The 10,003-nt window shown below is 38.8% G+C and overlaps 2 protein-coding genes across 3 annotated transcripts; both read left to right on the top strand.

Annotated features, from left to right (window-relative positions):
* Positions 1 to 969: 969 nt before the first annotated feature.
* LOC140978244 (probable 3-beta-hydroxysteroid-Delta(8),Delta(7)-isomerase) lies at positions 970 to 4,502 on the top strand. Of its 2 annotated transcripts, XM_073443118.1 has the most exons (5): positions 970 to 1,114; positions 1,567 to 1,722; positions 3,095 to 3,241; positions 3,327 to 3,435; positions 4,015 to 4,502. In XM_073443118.1, the coding sequence occupies exons 2-5, from the start codon at positions 1,572 to 1,574 to the stop codon at positions 4,277 to 4,279; spliced, it is 672 nt and encodes a 223-aa protein (XP_073299219.1). In that variant the 5' UTR covers positions 970 to 1,114; positions 1,567 to 1,571; the 3' UTR covers positions 4,280 to 4,502. The 2 variants fall into 2 exon arrangements, with proteins under 2 accessions (XP_073299219.1, XP_073299218.1); XM_073443117.1 differs by lacking the exon at positions 970 to 1,114 and having other exon boundaries at positions 1,478 to 1,722.
* A 1,952-nt stretch (positions 4,503 to 6,454) lies between these two features.
* On the top strand, positions 6,455 to 9,228 carry LOC140979078 (uncharacterized). The gene is made up of 3 exons (XM_073444431.1): positions 6,455 to 6,769; positions 6,877 to 8,496; positions 8,617 to 9,228. Exons 1-3 carry the CDS (start codon positions 6,455 to 6,457, stop codon positions 9,226 to 9,228), a joined length of 2,547 nt encoding a protein of 848 aa, XP_073300532.1.
* The last annotated feature ends 775 nt before the right edge of the window (positions 9,229 to 10,003 follow it).

The following is a 10,003-nucleotide window of genomic DNA, read 5'->3' as shown; positions in this document are numbered from 1 at the left end:
TCACAGGTTCTATGATATTCATCGTACCAAATAAATTCGGTAGGATGCTTCAAAACGGTCGGGCAAATGTAGTAATGCTTCCCTGGGTGAGTGGAAAATTCACTTGCCTGGCGCAAAAGCATGACACCATTACCACACTGGCATTGTGGTATCCTTCTCAATTCCATGACAACTACAATGTCAAACATGTCGAAGATGTCATTCATCATGAGCAATAACCTCATACACAATAATTTTACTCTTTTTACTAAATCCACACAAAATAATATTTTATTATACTAACATACATCTCACATAATCTGCATCAAAGAAGAATTGAAATAAAACTAAAACCGGATTTTAATTTTATATATTTACTTGGAGTCTCTGCTTCAAGTAAATTATTAGGTGAGAAGATAATCACACAAAAGAAAAGTAACGGTTATTTATTTGGTGTTACAAAATATTATTTAAAAAACACAAGATTTATGAATCTGTGTTGGCCTTATTTGCTAAATAACACAAGAGTATTGGAAATTTTGTGGAAGTTGGTACTCCCCAAAAATAAACCCAAAAGTAACAAACCAACTGAATCGAAAAGCACAGATTTGCATATCGATTAAAAAATGGGGAAAGAAATAGGTCAATAGTCGACCGTTAAATTAGATGATGTTGATGAAGTCGGCTACCGTCTCCGAAGGAGTGGATGTTCTATAGCAAGTCAATTTTTGTATGCCAAGTTTTTTAAAGACATAATGAATTTTTCTTGTGATCTGAGACACCGTGAAGGGTCGGGTGAATTTCTTCTACGTAGGTGTTGAAAGAAGGTTCAATTGAATGTATATTGAGAAATTAGAGTATATTTTTAAATTTATCGCATTTATTCTCAATCACACCAAATACTCAATTATTTATAATAATTTTATAATAATTTATATCAAATACCATATATTTTATCACATTATGCCAACTATTTTTTTATTTTTATAATATAATTCATCATTCAAATATTTGGTTACTCAGTGTAGTGATAGGCACGCTTCAGGGTTTTACTCAAATCGAACGACGGAAGTCTCTCTGTCAATTCATACATCCACATTTAACGTTGACTCCATTTATTTTCAAGATTTAATCTGTGAGTATTCATTTTGCTTTCAATGTTGATTCCCTTTCCTCTTGCTCAGATTGGTGTCGAATCTGGAGCTCGAAACACTATTTTTATTATGTATTTACTGCTTCTTTACTTCAGCATGCGTTTTCTTGTGTGAAAAAGCAAATCTAGTGTAGTGGGAATGTTTAATAATTGGAAAGTTAGGTTTTGGTGTATTGATTTGGTTGGTTTCGTTTAATTTTGCTGAGAATGTTGTTTTCTACACCAAAGTTGTCATTCTGAATTCACAAGTTGAGATAGTTCCTGATTAGATCTTATTTCTAAAAGTGATAGCTATGTGTTGATTATGATGTTTTAGCTGAGTTTAGAGCCAAAGAGGCCAAAAAACTTGAGACTAGATATGCTTACGTGTGCAATAATTCTGAACAACTATTCTTTCTTATTGTTTTTGTATGATGAACACGCTGCATAACCAGGAAATATGGGAATGGCAGATGAGGTGAACCACCCTTATATTCCAAGAGATCTGAAGTTGCCCGGATTCGTGCCTGGGTTCCTTTCACAATCGACCATTCTTGCCGTATATGGCATCTCTTCTGTGCTTGTTGTTTTCTTCATGTGGATTTTGTCTGGTAAGTGCTCCTTCAAATTGTTTCACACTTTCATTTATTGTTATTCCTTTGTTTTATTCAACGGATATATGATTTCTTCAGGTAAAAACTTGTCTTTAGCAATCTATATGAAATGAAATCCCAACGCAGGTGCTCCTGGCTCCTATGCTGTCGATACTAAATTAATATTGAGAAGTAGCCAAGTCTTGCCTGTATGGGTTATGAAACTAAAGTTACTGAGATTGCTGTCTTATATCATGTAGTACATTAATTTTTGTAGGTTCATCTATAATTATTTGATTCAAGTAGGGAGGATCCAGAGTTAATCCCTCTCCTCCATTCAAATTTGAGGTCGGGTGGCCTCGCCTCACAAGCACCCAACCTTCCTTTTGCTCTCCCTTTGGTTTGTCTCCACCACCTAGATGCCCTACTCATATTCCAAAATTGGTCAAGTTTCAATACTACTAGCTCTGACCTTGCACTAGTATTCTGCTTGGGAGAGCCCTTCACGTAAATTGCTTTGAGTAGGTAAAGCAATCAAAATGCAATTATCACTAAGAGCTAAAGAAAATATCTATTATGTGCTTAATATAATTAGTTTAATCTGGATTTATATTAATTCTGTGCTTTCTTCAGGTAGTTTTTTCTTAATAGAATTGCCTGAACTCTTTTCTTTTAAATCCAATTGTAAATGCTATGCCTGTATACCTCTTGCTTTAAATAGAACTTAAAGTTTTTGTTTGGCAAGCTGCTGTAAGTTTTTGATGAAATCCTTAATAATATCCTAGAAAATGCATAAAAGATTTCTTGGAAAAAAAATTGTACTATTGATAAATCTAGAAAAGTTTTACAGTATGAACCCTCAATTAGCTCATCAACCTTCTTGGTTTGTCGCTGGCTTGCCACCCAATCTTCATCTTTTGGCCCTTTTCCAACAAAAAGCCCTAACCCTATTTAGGATCTACCACATTATCTAATTTAGATATGGAAGACCTCACTTCTCAAGAATGCATACATCCCTTCTCAGTGCATGAACATCGATCTCTCGAGCACTGAATCCGCCTCAATGCAAATGAAAGTTTACCTTAGATATTGATTTCAAGAAAAAGTCAATCAGCTGAGGATGAGCCCTTTTTATCATGTTGGAAGGAATGACCATTAAAAGTATATGGATTTTTCCAATCCTTTGTGAACGCCAAATATAAATTGGATTTTGAAATGATGCAATTCGTGCTAGTAATCCAGGCAACATTTCCAGCTTAGCAATCTGGCATGTATGCTATGGTTTTCGGCTATTTTCTTAAATCAGAGTTGGTAATCTCTTTTATTTTTGTCATGATATCTGACTTGTGGGATGACAATTTAACGGATTCATATTTTTCTTTATGTTTAGGGCTGTTTCATAAGAAGTCAAAAGTTAATAGAGTGCTTATGTGCTGGTGGATATTCACGGGCCTTACCCACATTATTCTGGAGGGATATTTTGTTTTCTCTCCAGAATTTTACAAAAAAACGACTCCACATTACCTTGCTGAAGTTTGTAAGTTCTAGTTCTTCCATTTCATCATGGATATTTTTTTTAATTGTACATTTATTTCCATCAGCATGCAATTTATGTCTGGCAGGGAAAGAATACAGCAAAGGTGATTCAAGGTATGCAGGACGGGATTCTGGAGTAATCGCTGTTGAAGGAATCACAGCTGTTTTAGAGGGTCCAGCTTGTCTCCTTACAGTGTATGCATCAAATTAACAATGTATCTGTGTTTGTTTTATTTGTTATTTAACTGGAAAGAGACCTTTTTACATTTTGGCCATTGCATCCCTTAAAGTTATGATAGATTTACAACTGTGTACTATAATAAGATTCATGTATTTCCTTAATAGTTACCACGTGATCTGTAGACATAAGCTTTGATGCATAGAATTTCCTGGGACGCTTCTCCCGATATCCCATGTGGCTGCCTATGTGGCACGATTGAAAGTCAACAGAATGAGTGTTATACAGTTTAAAATATTTAAGTTGTTTGATGACCCTCAATTTGGTACAGCGGCAGACATTTAGTTCTACAGCATTCAGTTTCAAACACGATTACTTGCTTATAAACTGAAAGCGATTTCATGATGAATATGAACATGCCTATGTGTTCAACCATTTAACCAACTTGATATTTTTTGTGAGGGCCCTTTTATAATGCATCTTTCGACTCTCTTAAACCTAGTGCCGCATTTATATTCCCAGCTCTGTAATGGCTTGGAAAATCTGTGCAAAAATATTGCGGCTCTTACATTATCATCCGTCTTGGATTTTGGCAGGTATGCTATAGCTACAAAGAAACCATATAACTACATTCTCCAAGTGGCCATTTGTCTGGGGCAGCTTTACGGAACTGCAGTGTATTTTATTACATCTATATTAGAAGGAGATAACTTTGCTGCAAGTCCATTTTATTATTTTGCTTATTACATTATGGCTAACATATGGTGGGTTATTATACCCACCATCATTGTCATCCATTGCTGGAAGAAGATTTGTGCTTCAGTCAAGTTTCAACAACAGAGAAAGGCGAAAACCGGTTAGGTTCCGACTGCTAAATTTGGTGTGTGCTCCTATGTCCATCCAGAACTCAATAACCTTATTGATGCTAATTTTATAGCACTGTTTATTTCCAAAAAGATGTCATATGTTTGGAATTGCTTGAACATGCTTGCTCGAAAGATTTTTTCTTTTGTACTTGCTATATGTCTATTATATTCCATGTTTAGTCAGCCAACTATCTCAATAAATCTCTTCTTTCAGTTTATACTGATGAGCAATAGAGTCGAGCTCGAGTAAGGCTACCCTCTAATGGTAGCTTTTGAACTCAGCACAAAAGGCTCAATTTTATCAAATATCAATCGAGTTAAAGGTAACATGAGCTCATATCGTTATAGTGTCAATAAAAAAAGATTCTCTGTTTGTTTTCCCATAAAATCAATTGTTAGGCCATGCAATCTCTAAGATAATAAAATGAAATTTACTAAAAAAAAAACCATTGATATTATTTTCATATCCAATTAATCCGATATGTCTCTATTACCTTAAAGCCTAAAGGTTCTATAGTTTCCTAATTTGTGTTATCAAAATACTATTTATATTAAAATTTTAGTATTTATATTTCACAAAAATTCATGTGAGACGGTCTCACGTGTCAATTTTGTGAAACGGATATTTATATGGGTCACCCAAGAAGAAGTATTATTTTTTATGTCAAATATATTAATTTTTATTCTAAATATGGATATGATCGATCCGCCTCACGAATAAAGATCTGTGATACCGTCTCATGAAAGACTTACTCTTTATATTTTACTTTCGACTAATTAATGAGTAGGTCCCTGTACGACTCGGTTCGTATATCCAAAACAAAATATTATTTTTCACATAAATAAAATATTTTTTATGATTTGGATCGTGTTTGAAATATGCAAATGAATTAATTGTGATAAATACTACCATTTTAATAAATACCACAGGTATTTAGTTTGTGTGCGCTGTCGACGAATTTGACAGTAATATTTATTTCACTTTACAAGAGGAAATTCTTTGGTGATTGATTGATTCTTCGTTGGAGGTATTGCAGGGCAGCTGCGCTAATCTTTCGATTTGGTTCCTGAAAATAATAAATTAATTTTAAATTTAAACTATTTTTAGTAGGCCTTTTAAATATATATTTATTATACTACTTAATTTACATATATTAAATTTAACCCTTATTTTTTAATATTAATATTATTTTGTAATTTAATCACTAAATCTATATTATATATATATTATTAAGTCTGAGATACTTAGAGTTATTAACTTTTGGTATCATAATTTATTTTAATAAATATAAACTGATGCCCCGGGACGTCCCGGGTCATGGATAGGCCCTGGAACTTCCTGGGCTATGAAGCATACTCATGAATAGTGCCCGGGTCAGGATGGTATGCTCTCAGGCCGATAGCATGACAAGATGGGTTAAGGACCCGAGTCATATAACTGCTCGAGACGAAGAGAGCATAACTTAGAGAAATCACAAAGTGAGCAATCAGTCAGTGAACCAAGTCATTGGACCATCCGGGACATGACTTCCCCAAGACGTGGAATGCCCGAGCTCTTCTATAATTGCCCGAGAAGCATTCTGCTCGGTCACCTCGATATGAGTAAAGCATTTAATGGCGTCAACTTGGTAGGGCATGCACAGCCGACCTATCTCTGACAATAACATAAATGGTTGACAAAATTAAGTGGGTGTGACTAGTATATGATTTGACATGTCAAAATATAGGGTATAATCAGCCACCTTATTATAATTAATAATCAGCGCAAGGAACGAGGTCATCATTGCAATCTCTACTATAAATATCAGGTTCTTTATTTGCATTTACACGACATTCAAATATTAACTCACATTGAATACTCTCATTTATTGTCCCCTTTACACACCAATCACACAGTCATCACTTGACTACATTGGTTTTATCGCTTGAGTACCCTGCTGACTTAAGCATCGGAGTGGCCACGCCGGACACCCCTCCGGCGCCCATTCACGAGTTCATCTCCTTGTGTGCATGTTGCAGCTGAAGCCATATTGCGGAGATATATCTCCTTACTCTTATTCCCTTCATATATTGATAGCAGATTCGGTGGAGCACTCGACCCGGCTAGTCCATTTTACCCGGATCTCATCATTGGCGCCGTCTGTGGGAATTTGAGTTTTAAGGCGTTGATATGGCACCTACTAGGAGAGCCAACCAGGACACTTCCCGAGTTCAGGAGGATGACAATATCCATCTCTCTGGTGCAGGAGGTCCTCCACCCAATGGCCCTCGGCCTACTATCCATTTGACACTTGCTGAGTTGACCAAAATTGTGACTGATGCTGTCAAGACAGCCATGAAAAAGCAAGCCACCACCCATCATTCTAGCCAACCTGAACAATATGAGCAGCCACAGGAGGAGGAAAGAAGGGAAGAGGAGAGGGAGTCAAGTGCAGGTTCTAAGTCCCCCACTGTTGCGGAAGAATTGGAGGAGTTGAGGAAAAAAGTAAGAGTATTAGAAGGGCAGTTTTTTCTAAGAGCAGTGCTCCAGTTGTTAAGGGTTGCCCGTTCTCTGATATTATCATCCGGGAACCATTACCCGAACATTTCAAGTCAGCCAAGATCAAGGACTATGATGGGAGTTCTGATCCTGAGGAGCACCTTGCTCGCTTCGAAAACATGGCTATGTTGCAATGCTATGGGGACCAAATCAAATGTAAAGTGTTCCTCACCACCCTCGTCGACTCTGCACAAAGATGGTTTGAAGGGCTGGTGCCACAGAGTATCAATTGTTTTGAAGATTTCCAAAAAGTATTCTTGCATCAATTTAGCAGCAGCAAGAAGTACAAGAAGACTGCTTTCAGCCTATTTGAGGTAAAGCAAAGGCAAGATGAAACCCTAAGGACATATCTCAAAAAATTCAACCGAGTGGCCCTGGATGTGCCGGCCTGTGCACCCGAGACGAAGACTACATCGTTCATGCAAGGGCTGTGGGAAGGGGATTTTTTCCGATCCTTAACTAAGAAATTGCCCGGTAATTTTGAAGATTTCTTGTCCCGTGCAGAGAAATACATTAATATGGAAGAGGCGCAGAACCAAAAGAGGGAGGCTTTGAAGAGAGCCAGAGGAGACCGGGTAGCCAAGCCTGATGAAAGAGCTCCCAAGAAAAGTGGCCCGGGACCTTTATCTCATGTACATTTGAGAATTTCCCGGGACCGAGAAATTCAAGAATGCAGCTCGGATGTAGTCTCGCCTCCCGGACCAGTAGCCAGAACACCAAGATCAGAACGGAAAGGATACTGTACCCTTCATAAAGAGTGTTCTCACAATACAAATGAATGCCGAACTCTAAGAAAAGAATTCAAAAAGCACTCTGAACCGGAATCTCATCCATCCCGGGATGAACCTAGATCACCACCTTGGGTATACCGTCGCCCCGGATTTAATGCTCCCAAAAAATCAGCGGATATCCCGAGTAGAAGTAGAAGAGCAGAAGGAAGCTCCCGGGAGAAGAAAAACACACAAGAGAAAAGAGACCCTTCCCCGAGCCGAGGAGTAATAAAAATGATTTCGGGAGGATCCACCGATGGCGACTCCAACGGGGCTCGGAAAGCCAGAAGCAGGAGGGAATGCTTGGAGGTCGATGAGAGGAAGAGAGACGAGCCAGTCATAAGCTTTGGACCAGAGGACCTCAGAGGAGTTAGTTTACCCCACAATGACGCTCTTGTTATTCCGGCCCGAGTGGCTAATTATGATGTGTTGAGGGTATTTGTTGACAATGGCAGCTCTGTTAATGTCATATTTAAGGAAGCCCTGATCCAAATGGATCTGCACGAATATCAACTAGAGGCGGTTGTGACTGCTTTGTTTGGTTTTGCTGGGCATGCTGTGTACCCTGAGGGGGAAATCATTCTATCCTTGACCCGGGGCACTGGAGATCTGAGGAAGACTGTGATGACTATTTTTACAATAGTGGATGCCCCATCCTCGTACAACATTATATTGGGAAGGCCGGCCATGAACGAGATGAGAGCCGTGGCCTCCACTTATCACCAGAAAATCAAATTCCCAGTGCGAGGACAGGTTGGGGAAGTCAAGGGGGACCAACAATCTTCTCGGAAATGTTATGGGGAGACGGTCCGAGTAGATCAAAAGAAGGCAAGGAAGGAGAAAGAGTATCAAGAAGGGGCCAAGGAGGGAGAAGTGCATTTTGTTGCGGAAGAGGAGCAAGAGGTGGTGGAAATTGAACCGAGAAAACACGTCCGGGTGGCCCTAGACATCTGCGCGTCCACCCGGGTAAATCTATTAAATTGTTTAAAAACTAACATTGGTGTTTTCGTCTGGTCTCAACAGGAATTGACCGGGATCTCGCCCCAAGTGGCCGAGCATAAATTGAATATCCTCTCGGGATCCCGGCTCGTAAAGCAAAAGAAGAGGCATTTTGGCCCTGAAAAAGATAAAGTGATTGAAGAGCAAGTGAGAGAGTTGCTGAAGGCCGGACATATCAGGGAAGTCCAGTTCCCCACCTGGCTATCAAATGTGGTGCTCGTCCCAAAATCCGCTGGGAAGTGGAGAATGTGCGTTGATTTCAGGGACCTGAATAAAGCATGTCCGAAAGACTATTATCCACTCCCCCGGATTGATCAGCTGGTAGATTCTACCTCTGGATGCGAATTATTAAGCTTTCTGGATGCATATCAGGGGTATCATCAAATCCCCTTAACTCTGGAAGATCAAGATAAAGCCAGTTTTATCACCTCCGGGGGCACCTTCTGCTATGTTGTTATGCCTTTTGGATTGAAGAATGCATTGGCTACGTACCAACGCTTGATGAATCTAGTCTTCCAAAAGCAAATAAGTCGGAATATTGAGGTGTATGTGGATGACATTCTAATCAAGACCCGGGAAATCTCCAACTTTATTGATGACTTGGCTGAGACCTTCTGTGGGGCCCTTAACTCCTAATCGTTATTACAATGCAATTTGATTAGGGTTAATTAATTACAGCGGAAAACGAGATTAAATTTTCTTTACAATGAGCCCAAGACATGTCAACTGTAATTATAATACTAAAAATAGTATATAATCTATTCTCGTTTCAACATGTCACAATATAAAACAAGCCCACACGTAATCCAGATCAAAGACATACAAACAAACTCATATCCTCGGGACATGCCCCGGTATATAGATACATAACATATATACTGGGAAAGACCACGAAACCTCAACTCAAACTGTGACTCCCTCCAGAAGTACCATCTTCGGTCTCCTGATATCCTGGAGTACCTGTCATTGTCCACATACAAAGACAACAACAGCCCCATCTGGGGTGAGCAAAGCTCAGTCTGAAGCAACCACAATATATACCACAGATATCTAAACAATGATATATGATATGCAATGCATGTATGTCGTGGAGGTATCAGATCAAATGCTCATCCACTGAGCACATGTCAGAGTCAATCGAATCGCTATCAAATCAATGCTCGAGCTGGCACACCGGCCTCAATCAGGGATTCTCATATGATAACGTCGACAAAGCGTCATCAAATCCCAAATCTCAATCAATCATCGGGGCCACAAATGACTATGCTTTAAGGGTCATGTAATACAAAACATAGCTTTGTGTTCACAAACCCCAGAATCAAATCAAATCATATCAGGGTATCCAAGGATCATAGCTCAACGTGCATGTCATGTATGCCACATCAACTCAACAAATAAGGCATATAGACAT

This window comes from Primulina huaijiensis, chromosome 6 (genome assembly GCF_012295235.1).
Source record: "Primulina huaijiensis isolate GDHJ02 chromosome 6, ASM1229523v2, whole genome shotgun sequence".
Taxonomy (NCBI): domain Eukaryota; kingdom Viridiplantae; phylum Streptophyta; class Magnoliopsida; order Lamiales; family Gesneriaceae; genus Primulina; species Primulina huaijiensis.
The sequence above is the reverse complement of the archived record's forward strand: the minus strand, read 5'-3'. Positions and strand labels throughout refer to the sequence as shown.